The sequence below is a fragment of the Pocillopora damicornis genome, chromosome 8 (genome assembly GCF_964200805.1).
Source record: "Pocillopora damicornis chromosome 8, jaPocDami1.2, whole genome shotgun sequence".
Taxonomy (NCBI): Eukaryota; Metazoa; Cnidaria; class Anthozoa; order Scleractinia; family Pocilloporidae; genus Pocillopora; species Pocillopora damicornis.
Genome location: NC_142677.1, coordinates 17,716,075 through 17,741,014, shown reverse-complemented (window position 1 = coordinate 17,741,014; position 24,940 = coordinate 17,716,075). Strand labels below are relative to the sequence as shown.

The window sequence follows — 24,940 nt, the reverse complement described above, 5'->3', positions numbered from 1 at the left end:
TAGAAAACTGGATTGGATGATACTGCAAGGAAGCCAAAGTATCCTGAAAACAAACAATAGTGGAATGAAAACGCAGAATAGGATGGAATAAACTGTAAGCAAAATTGATTTAAAAACTACCTTAAGAAACCGAAAGTGGGACTGACTGCAAGTAATCCATATAAGACTGAATTAATTGAAAGAAGTGCATTTTCAATTAGGCGATGATTCAGTCAAATATTGATTTTCATAATATCTGATTCACAGTCTGCCAATTTATGAATTGCTGCCCCTTAGTAGTTGTTTTCAAGACTCTTGAAAACTCTTGGCAGTGTGTTGATGCTGTAAAGCTATTTATTTATGAACCAGTATTTCCTGGTATTTCTTTGCAGGCCTTCTTATCGCTCGCATGGTTTGCTGATTCACAATATCAAAAGAAAGTAGATTTTATGAGTTCGAGTGTTTACGAAGACAAAGAAGCGCTGATGAAGAAGGCAAAGGTTAGAAAAAAATACTTATAAAATACATAAGAAATTTTGCCTAAAAGTCGCCCACTTAGGGTGAAAGTCAGTGTCAGGGTAATCCTGGATAGGTCTGTGGTCCTGCAGTGGCCTAAAAGTGGTCAAACCCAATCAATTTACGAAAACAAAAATTAATTCCTCAAAACAAAACTGAAATTCCCAAAATAAAATTCAATGTACTGAAACACAAAAAATTTCGCAAAACACAAACCACTTTCCTACAACAGAATCTGTTCGTAAGGGCCATAAATATCATAGAGTCTGAATTTTCCACTCCAACATGGTTTTGCTTGGTGACGTGCACGTCACGTACTGTGGTTTGTAGTTTTCGGTGGAAATGAGTGACGTGTGGACAACGATATGAAAAGCAGACATTGTCAGCGACAACTTTTTAGGGACAAACCTTATCCAAAACATCTAAGTCACCATAACATCTCTCGTTCGACTATTATTTCTTGGGTCGCTTCATTTACTCTTTTTCCTGAAAATAGCGCAAGGCACATTTCCCTATTATTAACGGTTAACTGTTCTGGAGGTTGAATCAGGGCAACTATGAATAATTGGATTCGTTTTCTCTAGAAGCACTTCAAGGGCTTCAGCAGAATGCAGTCACTCGATAGATGACTGATTGAAGCCTATAATTGAAAAAAAGGGGCAATACATTTAGGGGCATACATTTAGGCTCAATTGTTACCAGAATTCGAACGGTTAACTCATAGATAACTCAAAATTAATTTGAAGTCGTGACTTTGGAATAGGATATATCTCAAGTTTTACTAGCTTCAACAGTGGCTCCCTAAGGGCCTTACTTGACCGCAATTATCTTGCAATAAAAATCTCCAGTTTTCCTTCCAAGATGTTAATTAAAACAAATGAATAAAGGGGGTAAGTTTCTAAAGAAATCATGGTGCTGCGTGGGTGGGAGAGTATAACAGGGTATTAAGTATTATCAGTGGAGTTGATAACGTAAATTGGCCACCGTAAAGAGTTTAAAAGTTGACGTTTCGAGTGTTGGCCCTTCGTCCATCGCTCTGACGAAGGGCTAACGCTCGAAACGTCAGCTTTTTAAAGTCTTTACGGTGGCCAATTTACGTTAACAACTCGGTTGATGATACTAAATTACCCAATGAATTAGAACGCATGTCATCTTTTGCTGAAAGGTGGAGTCGGAACAGTTACAGCGAATGTGTGACTCCGGTAGAGACAGGTATACAAGAACACTGAACTTGCAGGCTCAGATGGATGAGAAGGAACTACAGCAGGTGGTTAGGGACAGGCTCATGTTCCTTCGGACAGCAGTGGAAAACTACATCAAAACATTACTAACGGGGGTAGGTTACAGACTGACTGAAGAGTCTCCTAACAGTTGTGCGTTAGGTTGTGGTCTTCTCCTTCGTCTTTTGAATGCCTGCAGTATCTCAGAAAAAAATCCAAGAAAAATACCGGTTTAAGATTCAACTTCATGCATGCACCGAAGGTGTAGTGTTTTATTATCCTATATTTTGATAATTTAATTTTTTTCTCCTGTTTTGTAGGACAAGTATGATATGAGAGTGTTTAGACTATGTTCACTGTGGTTTGACAATGCCAACGAAGAGTTCGTCTCCGAAATGATCAAGGTATGTCAACAGGCATAACATAAAAAAAAAATTTATTTTTATGCCATTTGAATCTGGCAAAAATTATAATATGTTTAGTGCGTTCGGGCAGTAAATCCTTTTTCCCGTGTTTCATGTATTGTTTGTTCTTTGGCGAGACAAGGGAAATGATAAACTTTAAGGCACAAATGAAGAAATGGTTGTTGAAATATGGACCTGGGTACCATTTTTATGGACTAACCCCAACTTAGGGCCAGCAACATCTCTTAGGGTCGATCATTTACACGAGGTCTAACCCAAACCGCGGTTTTACGCGAGTAATGGGCCTCAGGTATTCTTTAGAGTAGGGTTGATTTAAAGAAATAAACGACGGCTAAACTTTGTTTAAATTACCTGGCTTAAGTGTCTATTAGATATTTTTTGCGTGCATACAACCGTTGGGTAAACAGAGTGAAGAATCCGTCCAATCAGAGTCGATTCGAATCAAACTTTTACACCTGACTACCCGAAAGTAATAAGTTAACGCCTTTGATTCCCGTTTGAACAGCGATAATCTTTGATCTGTTTTTAGGAAGGGCTGACAAAGATTCAGTCCCGCAAGTTTCTCCCTTTGATGTACCAGCTCGCAGCCAGGCTAGGGACAAAGTCACATGACAACCGATTATTCCAGCGTACTCTTAACGAGGTATGTCTAGCTTTTGTACCTCGTTAAAAAAATCTTAACTCAAATATGTCGTTAGTTGAAACGAGGTTAATTTTTTTCTCAGCTCATTGAGCAAGCAGCAGTAGATCACCCGCACCACACTCTGTTCATCTTACTCGCGCTCGCAAACGCTGAAAAAGACGAGAAGTACATAAATACAGGAAAGAGGAACGGGACTTCTAGGCTGGCCAGGAGTCATTCTAAAAGAACGAAAGGCTTCACCGAAGTGAGTTATTTGTGTTCATTCTTCAGCATCTCGTGGAATGCTCTTGTTTTAGCACATGTAAACAGATGGCTTAGACAAAAGACTTGTGATCCACACCAGTGAAAACACCCTATAACTTCTGGTTGGCGTTAGTGTCTCAAATAAAATTCCTAATGATTGCTATTTGTGGAATGTTGTTTCAATGTTATTGTATTCACGGCTTCTTTTTTTTAGGCTCGTACTCAAACAGCTTACTCTTTGCTAGAGAGAATTGGTAAACACAGAGGAGAACTTGTCAAAAATATGCAATTGTTGTGTGAAGCTTACATTGAACTGGCTTACGTGGATGTCATGCAGTTGAAGAAAGAGAGAGGTACAATAAGACCCGCGGGTATTGAGCAGCCAATTGCTCTCTACATTATGTATTTGTTCCATGTGAAATTCAAATTGAATAACTATGACGGCAACTACTTACTTCTCTCAAGCCCCGCTCTATGGCAAATGTTTCCTTTTCCTTTTAATCTTTTTTCCAAACCGCTAACTCCAACTAAGTGTTAGTCAAATCTCTAGAGGAAAACTAAAGCCGCAGGAAAGAACTGTCATCCAATGGAGGTAAACCAAGCTGAAACTTTTTTTTTAGGCGTCCGATTCCAAAACATATGTATATTTAAGATGAAGAAGTGATAATGCAGGAATTCAGGAGAGTTTACTTTGAGTGATTTCGTAGCATTGCCGGGCAGATCTTGAAACTTTTACTATTTTGTTTCATTGTTGCCTTTTAGGTCCCTTGAACCTGCCAGAAGTCACGATAAGAAGAATCGTAAACCTCAAAGAAGTTCCAGTTCCCACTATGGAAGTAAAAGTAGGAATAAAATTGTCAACTCTTGACGACTGTGATTTTTTATACTTCGTCATCATCATCATTACCATTGTCATCATCACTGTTATCGTCGTCCTCGTAACCGTCGCCATCAATGTCATCATCGTCATGACCTCGTGAAACTGAAGGATACGTTAACCCTTTAACACCTAAGAGTGACTAGCATCTAATTTCTCCCCACAGTATCACCCATAAATCAAACATTTAAGGTCATGAGAATAAAGGAAATGATCACCAACTTAACCCTTTAACTCCGAAGATCTTATTAGTAATTCTCCTTACTGTTTGCCATACAATTCTTATAATGTCAATCATGTGATTCTCATCACTTCTATCCTTGATATTATATTGATATTGTAAGGAGAAATTCTCTCTTAGTCACTCATGGGAGGTAAAAGGTTAAGAGACTCTTAATTGTTAAACAACTTCTCCTTGTCAGCGCCCTTAGAAATGTATATAGGACAGTATGGAGAATCTGCTTACTAATATTAGGGTGTTAAGGGTTATGGAAGATGTTTTCTTCGCTATGTCTCCTTTGCTTTCCAGGTGGATCCGCTGTGCCGTTATGATGACCTTGTTTATGTGGCTGGATTTGACTCTAAGTTCTGTCTGGCTGGAGGAGTCAATCTTCCCAAGATCATCTTTTGTGTTGGATCTGATGGAGTGAAAAGGAGGCAGCTGGTGAAGGTATGATGGGTAAGATTCTGGGTTGGTAGCATGTCAGCCAATCACAGCAAAAGGTTACAACACTTATATGTTTAACAAAAAACAAATTACAAGTAACAAGCGCGTAAAATACGTGGTAAGCTAGAAATTGTGATATGCTTAACTTCGCTATCTGGTGGGATCTGTACGCAAAACAGAGCCGTAATACATTTTTTTCTTTTGTTTATCTTATGAAGTCACTCCGGCCTAAAGGTGCAAACTTGAATTAAGGTGTATTGGAGCCACACTTAAGTTTTTTTCTTTTGTTTTGTATCTTCGGTTTTGTTTTTTTGGAGTGTAGGGCAGAGATGACTTACGTCAAGATGCTGTCATAGAACAGGTGTTTGGTATGGTCAATCAACTACTGATAAAGAACTCTGAGACAAGGAAACGGAAATTGAAGATGAGAACCTATAAGGTAAGTCACTCAGGCTCCTCACCATTTCTTGGAATTGTGTGAACATTCCATATGTTCTGTTAAATATCTAGGGCCCAGTCATCTTTCCATTCGTTGCGAGTACTGGTAAGAAGTGATTCAGAAAACGTCTTGACTCCCTCTCTGATTTCATTTTTGACAGCTGAATAGAGCACCTTTTGCAGGACATTTTTATCAGTGATTTCCTATTCCGGTCAAGACTATCGCATGTTGAGCCTTGTTTGGCTGGCCCTAACTCTGGCAGTGCATAGCAAACAACCTCCGCTGCACAACATAGCGGTAGAAACACACCATTCTATTCGTTGCTTTTGAAAAACTTGCTCACCTCCTTCCAGTAGCACGTGTACCACATTATTTCTCTTCAATCATTTTTAAAATATTGTTTTTCTAAGGTCTCGTTCTCTCATCAGGTTATCCCACTATCGCAGCGCAGTGGAATAGTGGAATGGTGCGAGGACACAGTCCCCTTGGGAGAATATTTGATTGGGCAGCCTGAAACCAAGACTGGTGCTCACCCGCGGTACTATCCCGGGGACTGGACATCTCTTGAGTGTAGAAAAAAAGTCCAGGTAAAGCGGCAAACATAACCGATTGTCCTTGTAGTTCAGACTAATTTTTAAACCGCAATAATGGGTAGGTTCATGCTTGGGATAAAATAAAGAAGGCAACTTTAATGCCTGTTATTGTCATTCTTTTAGGCTGGAGACAACAGTGGAAAATCACGAGATGAAGTTTACCAGGTAATCTCCATTTTTGCATTGACTATAGAAACAAAACCACCTCTTGATTTTTGACAGGAATGGTAAATTTATGATTTGGTGTAGAGTTGGAACGTTATTCCACACTTATAGAGACAGGGATTGCTCTAAACGTTTTCTTCGACAAATCTCCTTAAGCAAAGGAGGAAACAATATGATCCTATTGTTCAAAAACTGACCTTAGTTTAAGGACACTCTTCAAGTACTGGCGACATTTGCCTGCCAGTGTAGATGACTCAAACAGAACACTTGAAAAGGAGATTGTAAAGGGTATAAGATAAAACTCCACTGAAGGAATTTGTTTTTCTGACAAGACGAGAGGGACAGCATTTCTTTGCTTAAGTAAAGCTGAATAGGTGAAACTACGGCTACGCTAGAAAGCGGATAGAAATTGCGCTTGCGCAACCGCCTTCATATTTTAGCTCGGTCAGCTTTCAATCAGTTGTTATATCCCACAGGAACTGATGGATCATTTTCATCCAGTATTCCGTCACTTCTTTCTGGAGAGGTTCCCGGACCCCGCTGTTTGGTTTGAGAGGAGACTGAGCTACACTCGCGGAGTGGCTACGTCATCAATTGGTAAAATATATTACTTGCGCAGCACTTTGTAAACAGAGAAGCGCGTTTTCTTGGAATAGAAAAACACGTAAAAAAAAATCTTAGGATTAATCCTTGGGTGGTATTTAAGAGGCATAATCTCAAGTATGGGCCTACTGTGGTAATTTATATGACTTTGCCTTTAACCACGAAGAGATAGAGCGTTCTGATACGATGGAAACTATCAAAACCTTAACTTGTCCTATGGATGTTGAGAAGTCGAAGAAACGAAATAGTACCACTGTGGTGGTAACCTTTAAAGTAATATCATTCTACTGCCCACTGTCAGCCTTCATCAGAAGATCGAGTGGTTTTGAGGTACTTTCTCCCTAGCCTTGTAATAATTTGACTTCCCCAAATGATCAATGCGTTAGGTCTCCCAAACTAAGGTGAAACGAAAGATTATTATTTTTAGACACGACTTTGTCAGATTAAGATGAAGTACATCACCTCCCCATAGCTTAGCATATACACACAGCTACGTCCTTGAAATGTTCCTTCCTTTTTTTTTCTCCCAGTTGGTTACGTGGTCGGGCTAGGTGACCGTCACGTACAGAATATTCTCGTTGACTGCAACACAGCAGAACTCGTCCACATCGATCTTGGTAAGACAACAACTGTATCATCTATGCTAACACCAGGAAACAACAAGTCTTCCCCCACCTACTCCTTGCCAAATCTACAACTATTCTAGATCCAGCCTCAAATTAGTAGAATAAATTAAAGAAAGTATGCGTGAAATTTAATTACGTACACACATATTGTTGTTTAAGAAAAACGTAACCTTTCTGGTGCACGTATCATTATTTTGACCGTAGACTAATTTTCTCCTTGCAGTGACAATTTTTTGTAATTATTAAAAGTTTACCGCGCGACTTTTTTTTATTGAGGTCACTTCCCCAAAACCGATCAATCTGATTACAAGACTGATCCAACAGTAAATTGCATTTGGATCTTAAGTTTCTTTGCTTTCTTTAGTCCTTAGCACATGTGGGCACAATTGAATTTAGTTGAGTTTATTGTTAGTTTTACACATCATAATTGGTTAATGTTATTAAAGTGATCCCAGTAGATGGTTCACTGTAGCGCTTGCGCATTTCTTCAGAGTTTGTTTGCCTGGCGAAGTTTCTTGATTTTAGAATTAATTTGATTTATTGAAGCAGTTGTACTCATGATTTTTCGTCGTGGTTATTGTTTTCTCGCAGGTGTGGCCTTCGAGCAAGGCAAATTTCTCCCAACCCCAGAGACTGTACCGTTTCGCTTGACACGTGACATGGTGGATGGGATGGGACTGACAGGGGTGGAGGGAGTGTACCGTCGTTGTTGTGAAAAGACAATGGAAGTTATGAGAACGTCACAAGAGTCTCTTATGACAGTTGTAGAGGTGCGCTGTGCTAATAAGAGAAGTGTTTCATGTATGCATTCCCATGTTTTAGATCAGAAAGAGGGTGAAAGTATTAAAAGGTCTTTCAGCGAGCAAAGACGACCTACTCCGGTTAGCGCTTGGCATTTGACACAAATAGGTCTCTCCCTTCTCCTTGCTTGCACGCATGCGCGCTTGCACTTTTGTATTCTCTTTGAAAAGAGCAGAAAAAAGTCATCGGGGTTCAGTTATTCCCCTTACAATGACCTCAACCTGCAAGGTTGGGTCCTCGCTATTCTGTAGCGAATGGCAAATCGCCTCCCTGACCTGTTAGACAGCGACTCCTGGAAATATTCTAACCAGCAAACTCAGTAATCAGACGTTAGAATATTTAGTGAACTTGGTTATCGAAAAAGATAGTGATTTAGGAGTTGTCTTTTAGCTGACAAATCCCGAAATTGGGCTATGATTGTCAAATAATTATCATTATTGTCATTGAGGTCGTAGAATGGTAGTTACTTGATAATTTGACACTTACACAGCGTTTGAAATCGTCAATTTCTCTCTCGCCAGGTTTTGCTTTACGACCCGTTATCATCATGGACGCTCAGCCCTGAAAAGAGAAAAGCCCTTCAGCAAAAGGCAGAGGAAGACGACCAGTTCCCAGTCCGTGTCACTGGTGACTGCTTGGACGCAACAATAGGCATAGAGAACATCGCCGCCGAGGATAATGTGAACAAAATGGCAAAGAGAGTGCTGTTACGACTCAAGCAGAAACTGGATGGTGTCGAAGATGGGGTGCACTTGAGTGTATCAGGGCAAGTTAATCACCTGATAAGGGAAGCCATGGATCCTAAGAATTTATGTCGTCTGTTTCCGGGCTGGCAGCCGTGGGTTTAGGCGCTGGCGCTTCTTGTGGACCAATAGACTTCTGAGCAACGTCGCAGTCCTCGAGTCGAATTTGCAACGAAGGATAGGTCTTAAAATACGACGAAACTTAAAAATAATTGTTTGTAAGGGAAGAAAATCACTAGAAAGGTCAAATTTGTTTGACTCTTACAGAAACGTTTCAGGCCAAGGGGAAAATTTAGAGCCAACTCTCTTGATACAGCAATTTGATATTGAGACTTAATCTGACAACGAATTACTTACCCTAGTGCACCATTCAGGTTTTTCTTGTGCATGTTAAGCTACACAGGAAAAATGCTAATGTCCTGTTGGTCTATGATTATAATAATAATGTTATTTATCCAGGGAGCTCACATCACCAAAGGTGTTATTCAGTGAGGCCCTGCCAAAAAAAAAGAAAAATATTAAATTTGAAAGGTTAAAAATAGTTAAAAATACAATATTAAAATGTTCAATAAAATTACATTATAAAATGAGTTAAAAAATTGCGGTCTTCAAGGCTTGCTTAAAAATTAAAAGTGACCTCATGTCACGTATTGACTTGTCAAGACTGTTCCATTCTCCCAGTCCTTGGTACAAAAGGCGCTGTTTTTTTATAATTGCGCCTAACTCGCGGTAAGTAAAAATTGGATTTGCCACGAGTATTATAAGAATGGATGTCACTGATTAGCTTTGTATCAAACTTAAAATCTATGATGCCATTTACATATTTATAAACGAAGACACAGCGGTGAAATAACCTAAGTTTAAAAAGTGTTGGCCAACAAAGTTCTTTTAATGCCTCTGTAGAAGAGTAAAAACTAGGTAAACTGAGAATAATCTTGGCAGCCTTGTTTTGCAGTAGCTGCAATTCATTCATAAGAGTAGCATTGCCCTTATCACCCCAGATAGTATCGCCATAATCGAACAGCGGGCGCACTAGGCTGTTGTACAGAGTAATCCGCGTTTCAAGTGGCAGTAAATAACTTATTCGTTTCAGCAAGCCAAGTCTTTGATTGATTTTAGTTGATATGGCTTCAACATGGTCACCCCAAGTCATCGTCTTGCTTATGGTTACGCCGAGGTATTTAAAAGTATCAGTGCATTCGAGCGGTGAGTCATCAATAGTTACATTGACGTCATTACAAGTGCTAAGCTTCTTTGGACTACCAATTAAAATGAATTTAGATTTAGAAACATTCAAAGTCAGACGATTTGTACTAAACCACCAAGAAAGCTTAGATAGGTCCCTGTTGATAAAAATTTCGATCTCGGTAACGCACGAGCCGCTGAAGTAGATCACGGTGTCACTCGGCACTCGGGAAGATCGTTGATATAGACCAAGAACAACAAAGGGCCGAGGATGCTCCCTTGAGGAACGCCAACTTGAATTGGTCTTAACGTAGATTGCACATCACCAACAGCAGTCAGATGAAAGCGATTGCTGAGATAAGATCTAAACCATCCAGTTACGTTATCGGAAGCAGCAATTTGCTTGAGCTTTGTTAATAGGAGGCTGTGGTCGACAGTATCAAAAGCTTTCGAAAGATCAAGGAATACTGCACCTGTCAACATTCCATTATCAAGTTTTTCCAGAACTCTGTCTGTGAAATGAGCCAAAGCAACTTCGGTTGATAGTTTAGGGCGAAAGCCAAACTGTTTTGTTGTAAATAAGTTTGACTCAGTCAAATAGCCATAAAGTTGTTGATGCACAGCTCTCTCGAGGATCTTACTAACTGTCGGAAGTACTGTAATGGGCCTGTAGTTATTACAGTCAGATTTGTCACCAGACTTGAAGAGTGCTGTTACTTTGCCTTGTTTCCAAATGGCTGGAAAAACACTTGAGTCAAGGGAGCGATTAAATAATCTTGTTAATACAGGTGCGATACTCTCGGCAGAATCTTTGAGAAGTCTTGAACTGATCTTGTCCAAGCCAATCGCTTTATTTGTTTTCAAGGTCTTAAGTTGTTTCAAAACAAATGACTCACTCACAGGTGTGAAGGAGAAATCATTTGATTTAGCATTCTGTTTTGAAGCTGATGGAAGAATTTTGCCGAGAGCACTGCAAACAGTTTGAAATTTGGATGATAATTTACTTCCAACGGTGACAAAGTGATCGTTTAATAGACAAGCAATCAACTTTGGATTAGTTACTTGGCATCCATTAGACTGAATGAAAGATGGTGGAGAGACGTTTTTACGACTCGTTATTTCATTCAATGTTCTCCACAATTCGCCTGGATTTCCGATCGATGAGATCTTTGTAATAAGAGGCTTTGCATTCCTTAACTCGCTTTTTAACCACTTGCTTGAGTTTTCTATACCTTGCCCAGTGGTACTTCGAGTTAGATTTGACAGCTTTGGTGTGATGGTAGTCGCGGTCATGCATAAGTTGGCTTATTTCGGATGTCATCCACGGTGCCGGTATGCCTTTAATTCTAGTCTTTATAATGGGGGCGTGCGAATTGGCAACCTTAGAAAATAAAGTATTCCACAGGTTGACACCTGAATCGACATCCATATCATCAATAATACTCCAGTTTAGTTGGTTGATGTCCTTGATGAAAGCAGACTTGTTGTATTTCTTATATGTGCGATGCTCAACAATACGTGGAGGTGCCTTGGAACTCCAGATTTTAATATTCCGTAAATCAGTGAATGGTCGCTAATTGCGAGAGGGACTACACCACTGCCAACAACGCGATGACTATTATTCACGAAAAATAGATCAATTACTCATGATGAATGCTCGGTAATTCTCGTATTTTCCTGAATGAGTTGATGCAATGAATGGGAATTTGCAAACCGCAGTAACATTCTGCGATTCGAGTTTGTTGGGCCTTGTAGATCGTTGTTAAAATCCCCCAATAAAGCAAAATCTGCGCCTTCTGGTACTTTAGCAATAATATCCTCCAAGTGATTGACTAAGATTTCCGTGACAAAGTCAGGTGGTTTGTAGATGCAGCAGACAAACTGTTTTTTGTACTTGTGGCGATTAATTTCAATAAGCAAAGATTCGCAATTTGTGTTATTGTCAGTTATGTCCATTCGCGTCTTGAAAGGAATTCCATCCCGTATGAACATTGCCACTCCCCCACCGCGAGAGTTTCGTTCTTTCCTTACAACTGAATATCCAGGGATGGTTATTTCAGCGTCAGTTACTTTACTCAGCCAAGTTTCGGAAACTATGAAGACATCCAAAGTATTGTCTTTGAGGAGAAGGCGAATGGAATCCATCTTGTGCGTAATGCTGCGGACGTTGAGATGGGAAATTTTAAAGCCTCGGATTGTAGGTAGATTTGTAGACTGCGTAACTGTCGGTCCAGGATTCAAAGATACGTCATTGGGTAAAATTTCCGCACAGCCCCATACTACATTATGCATTCAGTTCTTTAATAGGGAAAACAATGACAAAAACAACACATTTCTATTGGGAAAACAGATTTGTTTTACAATAGTATGGGGCTGTGCGGAAACTTTACCCGTCATTGGACAAACAAATCATCATCATTGCGTTGGTAGAGTTGAGCATCAGAGTAAGGCCGAGATGAACTTTCACGAGGTTGTGTCTTGGACGAGACGATCCAGCAGATTTCAGTTTGGATGCTCCTTCGCTCGGTATTGTAGGCATGGAAAGCTGTTGGGAAGTATACAAAATCTTTCCAGGTGTAGAGAAGATATTCCAGGAACAGTCTACGTTCAGTTAGGTAGTGAAGGACAAATAGGTGAACAAGAATACACATAGATTTCGCGGAGCACAGAAAGCGTGCCCGCCCGCCATGTTAACAACTGTTTTTGAGTTCCGGGTTAAAATACGGTTGAGTATTTGAAGAATCATCATAGACCGATAGGGAAGCCTTCGGAGATGCAGATAGGAGAGAGATCTTGGTATCTAGCGAAGTAAGCATGAAACAGACACTTGTTAGAGAAAGAGACAACTATTTACACTGGTGAGCTATCTCTACGTCAAAGTTGATACGCGATGAGTTCCATCTGTTTTTTGTCTAACATAATTTTACAGTTAATTAACGGTCTGCGAAGTTTACATGTGATGATAAATTTGAACCATTGTGGATATTTTATAACAGATGCGCACAGGTTGAACGCTGTTGTGATTGAAAATTTATACTAAATACTAGAAGCAATTGCTTCTGTTAAAGATTTATTTTTCATTTTATGCTTCTGCTAAAGATTTATTGTTCATTACATATTTCCTCGTCAGTTTGCAGATTCATATTCCGCGCGCGATCATATTCTCCTTTAATTATTCCAGAAAAACTTAGGAAAGACTCCTCCCTCTTCTGGAATTTCCTCGAAAGATAGACGAAGATTCTGCTCCTTATTAAAAGATTTAGTATTAAATTTAGTCTTTTTTCCAATTAAAGTATTCTACTTTTCTATCGTGTGCGTGAATGATTTGAATCAACTGGGGCGGGGGGGGGGGGGGGATCAGAAGAACATAAAAAAGTAAATTTTTAAACCAGGTTATAAGTGCGCTCACACAAGACTTTGCGTTTCTGCCCGTGTACATGCGCTTCCAAATGTGTCTATCACTCTCACTGGTTATAGGAGCACTTTTCACGGTATGTCAGTGGCTCCACAACAGTTTTCTTTTTCGAGGATCACACGAAAGCTTACTGTAACGGGGTCTGGAAAAAACCTGGTAGTTAACAAAAACCAAAAAAAAAAAGAATTATTCTTTACGTAGAAGGGACTGTCTCATGTTCGTTTTGGAGAGGGAATGGGGAGGAAAACGTTAAAGAATTTGAATTCCATATTAGAGGCCATTACAAAAATTGACAAAGTATAATAATATTTCAAGCTTAGTCGGGAAATCTGGATCTTACCTTCCAACTCGCATCATCGCATATCGTTTAACGAGACGGGTCGATGACTATCTGTTCGTGGAAGGAATGAGGCTGACATGTTCCGATGAGATCACGAAGATGGTCCGATTGCCGGCCGACTGTAGGAAAGTCCATAGTGCCTTGCGAAAGTGATCGCTAATTGCAGAGGTGCAGTAACACTCAGCTGATCTCGCGTCGGCGAGCTGTGCATGTAACATCTTCCCTTGAGACTGCTTATATCTAATTTCGTAAAATTTGGCTTAGTATGGTGAGTACTATACATTTTTTTCCTTGTGTGACACACCTCATGTATCTTCTCTCCATGTGATCTGGGTCCCTACTAAATCCCCATGTCGATCGCGGAAGATAAAGTTGAGTTAAAATTAAATGGGAACGTTCAGTGAAGAATAATGGAATGATACCTGGAGGTAGATCACGTTCGTCGGTACTTCACGTTTCGGTCGATCTTCATTGGGAAGTTAACTATTCTCTAATTCCACTTCGCATTTTGGGATGATGCAGCATGACTTAGACTTGCATTGCATCATTTTTAGTAGTTAAGCTGTGCTGGAAGCCTATGTGACTTTGCTTGCCCTTCCATGCTTAACTTGATTAAATGTTATCGCATACAGACCAAAATGGGGATTTCTCATTAAATTTTGACGCGACTGAAAATTTTAGACGTTTGTTTAAAAAAATGTAGGTGCTGAAAAGCACCGCGTTGCATTGTAGTATGTCACGCAACGCTCGTTCTAAGCGAAGAGAAATGTAACGGATGGGGTGAGAGGAGCGCTGACTCAACCCCTACACTCTGACATCACCATGCCATTCTCCAAACCATTCTCCATACATTTTAGAAGGAGCTGACTTAGAGAATTTGTCTGACAATTAAGAGCTTCTTAAGTTGGTGATCATTTCCTTTATTCTCCTGACCTTAACCCTTTAACTCTCAGATCAAATTTTTAATTCTCCTCACTGTCAACCATGCAATTCTTAGGATGGTAGTTCAGAGAATCTAGTATTGGATCAACTAATTATCCCCAATTTGATATTTTTCTTTATTCTCATCACTTATCTGGTTAATATTGGATTGATATTGTAGGGAGAAATTCTGTCTTGGTCACTCACAAGAAGGGTTAAGGGTTAAGGTATAACTCAACACTGAAAAATAGCTCTTCAGAAGATAACTCTTTAGTTTTTTTGAGGACTCACTGACATGATTAATAGCAGGAAAAAAAGGAAGAGTAAATTGCAGGATGGGTGTTAAAAACTGTTGAAGCATGTAGAAAAATGTGCTAAGTAACTTTGAATAAGTAACCGAGCATTCAAGATGATTCAAATAAGACTGGAAGGAGCTTTGGGGATTTTGGTTCTGCCGTATTGGACAATTTTCCCTGCAGTATTTTGGTAATTTTTATTGTGAATTGCGATATTGCAGTATTTTTCAAACCTGCTGGATGCAGTTTTTTAGCATTTTGAATAGTATTAAAATCATCCCCCAGGTCCTTCACTTTTTTACAAGCCTTTGCCAGTTTCTGATTGTTTTGGAAACAGGCTGTATTAGGAACTCATACAGTTTTTTTTTCTAAATTTAAAATTTACCTGTTTGTGACTTACTGTTCATCGACCAATCCTTAACTGTTATTTCTGTGTTTTTTTGCTCTAAATGTAACTTACAGAGTAGTGGTTTTCATAGGACATCAAGTTCCATTCAGTATTGAAGTATTGCTGTATTTGCCCATTATTTTGCAATATTATGGTATTTTCTAAATCTTTTTTGCTTTGTGGTTTTCAGAACCCCCCTTTCTCCCCCTCCTCCCCCTTCCCTGGCCAATGTTCCTCAGTGGATTTCACCAGTATTAATAATGGCAATGAACAATGTCTCTTTCCAGGCATCAGCAGCAGTGAAATTGAATAATGGAGCATTAATGCCCTCAATTGCTTTGGGGTAAGTTTACTTACAGATGGGATTTGTTTCTCAGTGCACGGAGTGCAACAATTAAGTTAAAGGAAAAATTACATGACTCAAATTATTTCATCAAAAAAATTGTTGAAAAAAATATGCAGGTATCTGAAATTTCACAACCATGTTACATACTCCTGTCTTGATTAACACATATATCAACCAAAAAGAGCATGCATACGTTCTCAGACTTGTCTAACAGCTATAGAGAAATTTTTTTCTGTAATTTTGAAGTTTAAAAACCCTTTTGAAATAAGGAAAGGCACAAAACACAGTCACTTTTTGTTGATTTTATTTTAAGCCTTAATGGTTCCACTGAAAGTGTCCTTGTTGCATGCATATTTCCAGGTTCAGCCTGTTATAAACAGAATATGCTTAGCTTTAACTGTTTTTTAGACTTATTCAAGTCCTTTTTTGGTCATAGGTAACTTTCTTGTGTCATTCTTCAGCTGGAATTTAATTTTGGCATGGCTTACTTGTTTCTTGCTCTGTAGCTCACCTATTTCAGCTTGACTGGTCAGAAACTCCAGGTGTTGAGTTACCACTTAAATGTAAATTAAGTATGGTTTAAGCTTACAATCATGGAATCTAATAATTAAATTTATGAGATTAAAGCATGCATATTCATCATGCAGAAAATAAGGGCTTACTGAGGGTAATTTCTGCCAATTAAATATTGTCCAAGTATGATGGGGTTTGTCTGCTTAGTAGTAAGCTACCTCAACTTTGCTACTTTTGGTGATGAGCTGTAATGCTCTAACTACAAGCTTAACCCTTAAACTCCCAAGATCTAATTGTCAACTCTCCCCTCTAGCTGCTACACATTTCCTTGTAATAGTTATGAGAACTTGGGATTAGATTAAGATAGCAGCTTCTACCTGATAAGTTTGAATATTCTCATTACCTGTTTGCTGAAGAATGTGTGGATACTGTAGGGAGAAGTTTTATGTTAATCACTTCTGGGAGTTAAAGGGTTAACAGGGTTTTGTAAGTTTTGAAGTTGGAGGGAAGCTATTAGAGACAAGGCAAGCAAGAAATACTGTTGATGTCTTCGTTTTCAATTTGAATGAAGTTGCCTTCCTGTAGGGTCTATCAGTTTTTGCAATGGGAGGGGCTCAAACTAGCACCTCTCTTGGTAATGGAGCATGGCAGGGTTTTCACTATTTTTTTTTTTGATTTTGCAAATTATCTCTTTCTTATTGCAACAAATTAACATTGAGTATGTTAAATGTTAACTTAATGTGAGGTTTTTGTATGATTGGTTTTACTGGGTACTCCTACAGGACATGGAAATCCAAGAAAGGTGAAGTAGGACAGGCAGTCAGGCTTGCTTTGCAGTATGGGTACCGACATATTGATTGTGCACATGTTTATCAAAATGAAGACGAAATAGGGGAAAGTCTTACTGAGGTGTTTAAAGAAGGAAAAGTGAAACGTGAAGATATCTTCATTACATCAAAGCTCTGGTAAATAATAAGTTTCTAAACTTTCACTATTTGTTCAATGGGTGGATTTCACTATCGGCTGGATAAATCTTTATCTGGTAGATAGTGCAGTATGTTTTGTAAACACTTCTCTGCTGGATAACAATTTATCAGTCAGGTAGAGTTATCCATCCTTTGAACAACTGGGCTCTGATGTTTATTTCTGATATACGCTGTAAGTAGCTGTAATGTTTGGCAAGGCATATGGTAATGTTGCATGAATTTGATGGTTTTGATTTTTGTCATGGATATTAGTTATCTTAGAGTGTTGTTTATGCTTCTTAAAGCTTTCACAAATAACCCATGGGTAAGATTTCACTATTGTAGATATGGTGTGTCACAGTTCATTAGATTAAATGCTTGATTTAAAGGAATAACTTCCAAATGAGAAAATAAATGTTTACTGTTTAATTCTGTCTCAACTGGCTTTTACTGGTTTGTACTGCGGTTTTATCTTGATTATTTTGTTTAAAAATTAGGTGCAATAGTCAGGCACCTGAGGATGTTTTACCAGCATGTGAGATAACGCTGAAAAATCTGCAGTTGAAGTATTTGGATTTGTATCTTGTAAGTATAAAACTTATCCAGACTATGCTTTCCCCCCTGTCATTTTTCTTGATAAAGTTTTTTTAAAATCTTCATGAATAATGTTATGAGGGATTTTCCTTCTAAATGCTAATTTATACCAGACTCAGTCGAGATCTACATGTATCTATCTTTATTTATCTCAATATGAAATGTAAGTCTGGTCTCAAACTTGTAAGATTTTATTGAATCAATCCCTAACCCAGTAGAACAAGCTCTTGAGCATTTCTGAAGAGGCACCCATTTAATATTCCAGTGTTAATTTCAACAATTTTTCAATAGATCCACATCCCCCTTGCTTTCAAAAAAGATGTCCCTTTTCCTCACTCCAAGGCAGAAGGGGTGATAGGTTACTCACCTGAAGGCATGGCCAAGACTTGGCAGGTAAGGCTACTCATAATAGTATACAATGCTTTGATTTGACCAAGTTTGGCTGAACTGAAAATATAAACTATATGATCCCACCTACACTGTAATAGGAGTGATATCCTTTATTTGTGAGTGCTTGTGTGCGTGCAACATTGAGCTTTCTCTTACATTGTATGAGAAGGACACGTCTCTAGAAGATTCTCTTGTTAAAGCAAAACTTTCTTCACTTTAATCACACAACAGCATTATAGGATTTAAACACAGTAAGGATCTAAGTGACAATATTACAACACCACAACTATCTGGTACCCTATGCTCCAGGCATTCTGCAAAAAACCCAAGCAGGAGTTGATATTAAACCTTTAACTCCCCAATCAAATTTGTAATTCTTGTTAATGTCAACCACACAATTCTTATAATGTTTGTTCAGAGAATTTAGTATTGGATCAACTAATCATCTCCAAATTGATATTTAATTTTCTCTATTCTTATTGTTTATCTGGTTGATATTTTATTAATATTGTGAGGAGAAATTATGTCTTGGTCACTCTTGGGAGTTAAAGGTTTAGCCTTAAACCCCAAGAGTGAGTAGCAGCTAATTTCTCTGTCCAGTGTAGCTGCTAAATCAAACAGCAAGGTCATAAGTATAAAACCAACTATGCATGGGAGCTCTGGACTGTTGATAAAATTCTCCTCATAAGTTCCAGAGGAAATGTATAAAGAACAGTATGGAGAACATGTATTCTGATGTCAGGGTGTAAAGGGTTACAGAGCACAGCCACTTTGGTCAGAACCAGTACTGTCAGTTCTCAGGACTGGTCCATTTTATATTCAGATGGTAGAGCCTTTATAACCTTTGAAGGAGGAGGTGTACAAAGTTGTAGCCTTGTGGAATTTGATGATAATAACGTGCTTTGGCCAGTAATATAATGTAATAAATGTTTTCCTTTCTACCACTTAAAAGGCAATGGAGCAGCTGGTGGACAAAGGTCTCTGTAAAGCTATTGGCATCTCAAATTTTACAATTAAGAAGACACAAACTCTTTTGGAAACTGCCAGAATAGTTCCAGCTTGTAATCAAGGTATGCTGGTGTTTGATATTTTTTTATATGCCTGTTTTTTAAGATTAAATTACATTTATTTTCTCATTTGTATGATGGAGGTTTGACTGGGCAGTTTTTGTTCGGCAAGGAAGAATTCATCCCTAATAACAGATATAACTTTCCCAATGCAAGGCAATGAAATCTCTGTTTCTAATTAGTGTCATTCTGTCTCTAAGTTGTTATCTTCAATAAGTTCCCCCTCTACCCCCCTAAAAAGTAAATTGCAAGCTTGTTAATCATAGATGTGCATTTTTTCAAAGTTTGTGACTCTTCTGTCAGATGTGCAAAATTCAGTTTGTTCAGTTAATCACTATCATTGCAACTGTCTTAGTGTATGGTAATTCTCTAAATTTTTTTTTCAATATGTGTTGGGAATTCAAGAATACAATCTTTTGTACAAAATGGGTGGTGTCTGCCTTATTTTTCATGCATCTTATGTACTTTGCCCAAAATTTGATTTTTCCCTTCTGTGATTTGTCTAACAGTGGAATTACATCCATATTTACCTCAGCCACAACTATTGAAGTTTAGTGCTGACAAAGGTTAGTTAGTAATTGAATGAATTAAGTCTATCTGATGACTTATGATTACCTTTTCTTGAACCTCAAAGACAGAAAAGCCTGATTTCCTGATCTTTAACCTCATTACAATTTAAACATAGTGCACTGTTGGTATAGTGAAATATCTTAGAAAATTGATAAGCAGACAAACAAGAACATAAGGGCATTAAAGTTTGTCAAAATTATCTTACATGTAAGTGTGAACAAATATGTGGCATTCTTCCTGTGTTGTTGAAGTGAATATTGTTGAATTATCCCTAAGACAAAGTTGAGGGGATTATTCAACAATATTTATCAAGCCTGAGGTGAATAATTGGTTTAGTATAATTGCTTAGGTGCTTTTGAATTCTGTTGAAAACTTTTTTTGTTGTTGAAACCATTCTGTTACAATTTTTTTTTGATTACTTGTATTGAGAAAAGAAGCCAGTTTCCACTAGAATTTAACAGGTTTTCTAAATTCAATCAGTAAAAACTTCATATCTTTCTTTGGAAAAGTATTTCACCAAACTTAGTAGCATCTTTTGTGCTCTTCCAAATTGTATTTTCTTCTATCACTTTAGTCACTTCCTCAGTAAAAGGCGAGGTAGCCATTTTTAAATTTAGCCTTCCCCCCGCCCCTACTATAATCACCTCGTGTAAGGTGATTATAGCGTTATATGATGCAATCAATGACTAATCAGAGTGTTCGCATCTCAATAATCTCCAGAGCACTGAGTGTCCTGAATTTGGCCCGCCACAAAGTATAAATATTAATGTATCATGTTCACTGTTTTGTATCATTTGTATACTACTGTTACAAATACTTTATAGATTGGTATGATTAGGAATATTGTTTGTGCATTTTAGGCATCGTTGTGACGGCGTACTCTCCTCTGGGCTCTCCTGATCGTCCTTTTGCCAACAAAGATTCTGAACCTGTGATACTGCAAAATCCTGTGTTGAAGAAAATCGCTGAAAAACATGGCACCACTTCTGCTTTGGTGAGTTTGCCTCTTCTTCTGCTGTTCACAAATATAATCTATAGAACTTTACTTTGCGGTGGCTTGTGGATAATTGGCCCAATTATTCAGTATCATAAACCTTACACTCTTAAATGTGATAAAAATAGAACTTCTCCTTACACTTTTAACACGTTTTCTACCAAATGCTTGATTTTTGATTCTCTGGAAAAATCGACGAAGAAATTCCGTTTATTAGTTCGCTCTTGCCTTTTGAATATGTTTTATGTGAATATTATAACGTGAAGGGTTTTCTGAGATTTTATTATTCAAAGAAAAACAAGAGCTGGCATGAAGCAGAGCATTATAGTGTGGGGTGTATAGGTTTTTTAGCTTTTTTAAAGCGTTTTTTGTGGGGGGGGGGAGGGGGGGCCTTTTTTGGGATTTTAAGACTTAAAAGCTCTTATCTTTATTTGTTTGGAATACAGATCGCTTTAGCCTGGGGTATCAAGCGTAACACTCCAGTCCTTCCAAAAGCTGTCTCTGAAAACCACATCAAAGAGAACCTTGAAGCACTTCATTTAAACTTAGATGATGATGACATGAAAGCGATTGAGAATATTGGAATACACCACCGTTATCTCATGCAGGCGTGGATGTTCCAGCCGGAGGAAGTTCCTGAGAATTACTGGGATGGCGAAGAATGATTGGCTACTGAACAACAACTTACGGATAGCTTCATGAGTGAAATTTATAGGACAGCATGCAATTATTGTGAGAGTTTTCAATTTTAGAGTAGCGATTAATTTTTGTGTTTTTTTTCTCATTTATTGGAAGGAAAATCTTCGTTTTTGTCAATCGACTTCTCGCGCTTGAAAAAAATATATCTCGTACTTCAACCTTTCATCGTAGATATTGGTTAAGGGCACTAGATGTTATAAATGATTCAAACAACGGTTTTTTTTAAGAAACTAGTCTCTCGAATCGCCACGAGTTTACCAATGGACCGCCGGGCTGGACAGAGTAGACATCATGCCTGGGTAATTAGACAGTACGTGTCAAATGCGCGCACCGTTGTCGTGCATTTCACTGAGTTGTTTCTTATGAAAACGTATAACCGATGGTTGGTTTCTTTCTCAAATTTTTTCATAGTTTTGATTAATTGATGCGTTAATTTTGAGGATTTTGTTTTGCTTCTTAATGACTTCGTTAACTTAAAAGACGAAGTTAATTTCATGATGTTGTATGTTGGACCGCCGGGCTGGCAATAAGTTTGTAACATTCTTCTTTTTGAAGAACAATTTAGTGTTTGTTATTTGCCTTCTAGAAAGTGAAAGGTAGATTATAAACACCTTGGATTTTATGAAGAGTAACCAAATATATATTAAATTAGGGTTATGATGCAGTTTACTTTTATGACTATCCTACTAAAACCTTTTCCATTAAATAACATGTTATCCTTCTACATAATTTCCCGCTTAAGTCAATACAAGACACTTGTTTTACCTCCTAGCAGAAGTAAAGAAGCTTTGCCTCGAAGCACACGATAGCTAATGCTTTCCAAACTCATTAAAAGAACACACTTTTTAACTCGTGAATTGCGCGCATGCGCAAGAGCGAGTTATAGATACGATGTGGGGAATAGCATTCGCTCGCTCGCTCGCTCGTTCGCTCGCTCGATTGGTCGATTCCTGTAAACTTTTTTTAGATTTTAGGCTTTTGAGTACATTTGATAGTTTTTGGCGAGCAATAAACAGACGAAATGGCGACCTTTGTTGCTAAGAATAGTGGTGGGGTGAAAAAGAAGCCAATGATAATCTTAAGAGTTTTTTTTTTTCGTTTTAGTTTCAACAAGCGGCGCCAGCGACTGGCAAGCATTCAAGGATTCACACTGAAATAACAACAACCTTCGTTTTTCATAAAATTGTAATTTACAATCCTTGAACTTGAAAACAATCCGAAGATTCATTGAAAATATCACTTACTGCGAAGCGCTCGGAGTTTACAGATGTTCAAAAGCTTTTTCTGTTATAGCGTGAGATTGAGGACAAAATTGATCATTACGTTTCGTCGCGTGTGTTTTTCCTGTGTGAAGCAACAAAAGATGCCGGCGACTGACTAAATAACAAGTTAACACGAAAATCAAATAACACTTAGACAAACAATTTTAGCTACCGATTTTCAGTGAATTTTTAAAGAACAATTTTCTCGTAAGTTTCAAGACAATTTGAAGATTCAACATATATACAACGTACTAAAATGCGAAAGTTACACACCACAAAATTGATAAATAGGCCTGAAATGAAATTCTATCTTGTTATTGATTATACGTTGCCTAGCACGTGACTTAAATCTACCCAGGCGGAGATCTAAAATGACGGTGGCAGGCTTGGCTTAGTTATATCACTCAAAACTCGTTCCCGTTTGTCTCATTTGATAAAGAGGGAATCGTTAACGTTTTCATTAAGACAGTATTGCCTTGATTTTCTAATATTTACAACGAAAGACAGTAAATTTCACTTTTCACCCACATTTACTTCCAACCTTTTCTTTTGAACCAGAAACAAAAATGATAGACGTTTGAAACACATGACATCATCCACCTTGTTAAATGTAATAGCATGATCATTTCAATTGTAATGCCTTCTTGTCCTAACGTTACTTTGTTTCTTTGCTACATTAGCGAACACTGAACTACTGCTCGTACTCTAGATGACAATCAACCACAAAATTCCCTAAAGCAGATAACATTAAACATAATCTCAAAAATCATGTGTCAATTCACGAGTTTGCTCACAGAGCACTTTGATTACTCACGGTTTTCATTGACGTGAAACCTCCTTCCTTCACGTTGAAAACGGCAGAGAGCAAACGGCGTCAAATACCTGGTCATCTTTGTCTTTGTCTTTTGCCGTGAAAGTCATGGTTAACCTCTCTCTTCGCTTGTTTGATCACTGAATTGTCCTTTTCGACGAAAAGGAAACAAAATCCTTAAAAGTTAACTCAGTTGTAGGGCATATACGTCATGCGTCATTATGTGACTATGAAGTCATTGTAATTAGTGATTTGACGTCATCAACTTACTGAAGTCATAAAAATTTAACGAAGCTATTATCAAACCAATCAAAACTATAACAGAATTCTCGGACATGATTGATTATCAGTCCGATTTGAGCACTAACTGGACAGCGTAGACATGCCTGTGTAATTAGACATTACGTGTCAAATGCGCGCACCGTTGTGCATTTCACTGAGTTGTTTCTTATGAAAACGTATAACCGATGGTTGGTTTCTTTCTCAAATTTTGTCATAGTTTTGATTAATTAGTGCGTTAATTTTGAGGATTTCGTTTTGCTTCTTAATGACTTCGTTAACTTAAAAGACGAAGTTAATTTCATGACGTTGTATAGTTATGACCTTGTCTAATTTTATTAATGACATCGTTAAGCTCGAAGTTATTTGTTTGACGAGATAAACATATTCCTTGCGGATGATCTCTTCCGAATCTGGGTACTTTGTCTACTTTCGTTTAATTTCGGTTTTGGACAGATCCGCTACTTTTTTCACACTTTCGTAAAATTTTTGGGCACCTGCGTCAGTTTTTAGACGATTTCGTCTCACTTTGGAAATTTGCATCCGTTGTTGTCTCGGACTCGTGCTCCCTTTTGGGTTGTTCCTCTGGCGTTTTTGACGAAAGGAGACTGGCAACGAACGAAAATTTAAAATGGCAGTACCCTAAGAGAGAGGAGAGAGCCTTATGGACATCGTCGATTTTACTTTGAGCCCAACTACAAAACTGATATCAAATGTTTATTTATAGCAAAATATCCATTCAAACAATTTCTCTTCCTCCCTTCATTTTAAATGTCATCCTAGCAAACACTAGGCAAATATGAAACCCTCAGAACTTTTAGTGATTAATATATGCAGGGAGCAAAGGGCGAGATGAACGTTGCCTCAAAAATTAATTATTCATTCATGTTTGCCTCACACCTTGAGTCCCTGTGACATGCGGTCCATGGAGTTACAGTGTTTTGCTGCTTTGAACGGAAACTCGACGTACTCTGCTGCTTCCATCGCTTGTAACTGCGTCGAAAGGTATTTTGAAATGAGTACTTCCTTACCTCAGACTCAGAAGCCCAAATTGGAGATACTGTTGTGCTTTTGCAGGATACTAGTAGCTTTAAATGAGGTGAGAGAGAAATACGTTTTACAGTGTTCTCTTCTTCGAAGGTCCAGTCAAAATCTATCTCCATGTCATTTGCTTAGCCTTTGCTTTTTATTCTTGTACTCAGTTTTACTTTTATAGCAAAGTTCATCTCAAATGCCGATTCTGGAAGTTTCCAGAGAGAGCTTCTACGTTGAGAATTTAACTCGTCTTAAAGTGGGGTTTGTCCTCTAGTTCACAGTCAAGCATTTTACGTAGCTTGTGCCTCTGTTCTTTAGGCTTATCGAGTT

The 24,940-nt window shown here is 38.2% G+C and overlaps 2 protein-coding genes across 3 annotated transcripts in view; both read left to right on the top strand.

The window, feature by feature from the left end:
* Positions 1-9,126, top strand: part of LOC149041674 (serine-protein kinase ATM-like) — a 42,483-nt gene extending 33,357 nt beyond the window's left edge. The window contains exons 55-69 of the mRNA XM_089213859.1: positions 372-479; positions 1,661-1,831; positions 2,036-2,119; positions 2,670-2,783; positions 2,866-3,027; positions 3,241-3,379; positions 3,789-3,868; positions 4,433-4,573; positions 4,893-5,009; positions 5,438-5,596; positions 5,726-5,767; positions 6,244-6,364; positions 6,901-6,987; positions 7,588-7,766; positions 8,319-9,126. Of these exons, the coding sequence (XP_089069985.1) occupies positions 372-479; positions 1,661-1,831; positions 2,036-2,119; positions 2,670-2,783; positions 2,866-3,027; positions 3,241-3,379; positions 3,789-3,868; positions 4,433-4,573; positions 4,893-5,009; positions 5,438-5,596; positions 5,726-5,767; positions 6,244-6,364; positions 6,901-6,987; positions 7,588-7,766; positions 8,319-8,645 (2,031 nt within the window). The 3' untranslated portion in view covers positions 8,646-9,126. The remainder of the gene's footprint in view (positions 1-371; positions 480-1,660; positions 1,832-2,035; positions 2,120-2,669; positions 2,784-2,865; positions 3,028-3,240; positions 3,380-3,788; positions 3,869-4,432; positions 4,574-4,892; positions 5,010-5,437; positions 5,597-5,725; positions 5,768-6,243; positions 6,365-6,900; positions 6,988-7,587; positions 7,767-8,318) is intronic.
* A 4,494-nt stretch (positions 9,127-13,620) lies between these two features.
* Positions 13,621-21,880, top strand: LOC149041673 (uncharacterized). Of its 2 annotated transcripts, XM_089213851.1 has the most exons (9): positions 13,621-13,748; positions 15,373-15,428; positions 16,727-16,909; positions 17,407-17,494; positions 17,795-17,896; positions 18,846-18,963; positions 19,470-19,526; positions 20,391-20,524; positions 20,971-21,880. In XM_089213851.1, the coding sequence occupies exons 1-9, from the start codon at positions 13,746-13,748 to the stop codon at positions 21,187-21,189; spliced, it is 960 nt and encodes a 319-aa protein (XP_089069977.1). In that variant the 5' UTR covers positions 13,621-13,745; the 3' UTR covers positions 21,190-21,880. The 2 variants fall into 2 exon arrangements, with proteins under 2 accessions (XP_089069977.1, XP_089069978.1); XM_089213852.1 differs by lacking the exons at positions 13,621-13,748; positions 15,373-15,428 and having other exon boundaries at positions 16,305-16,909.
* The last annotated feature ends 3,060 nt before the right edge of the window (positions 21,881-24,940 follow it).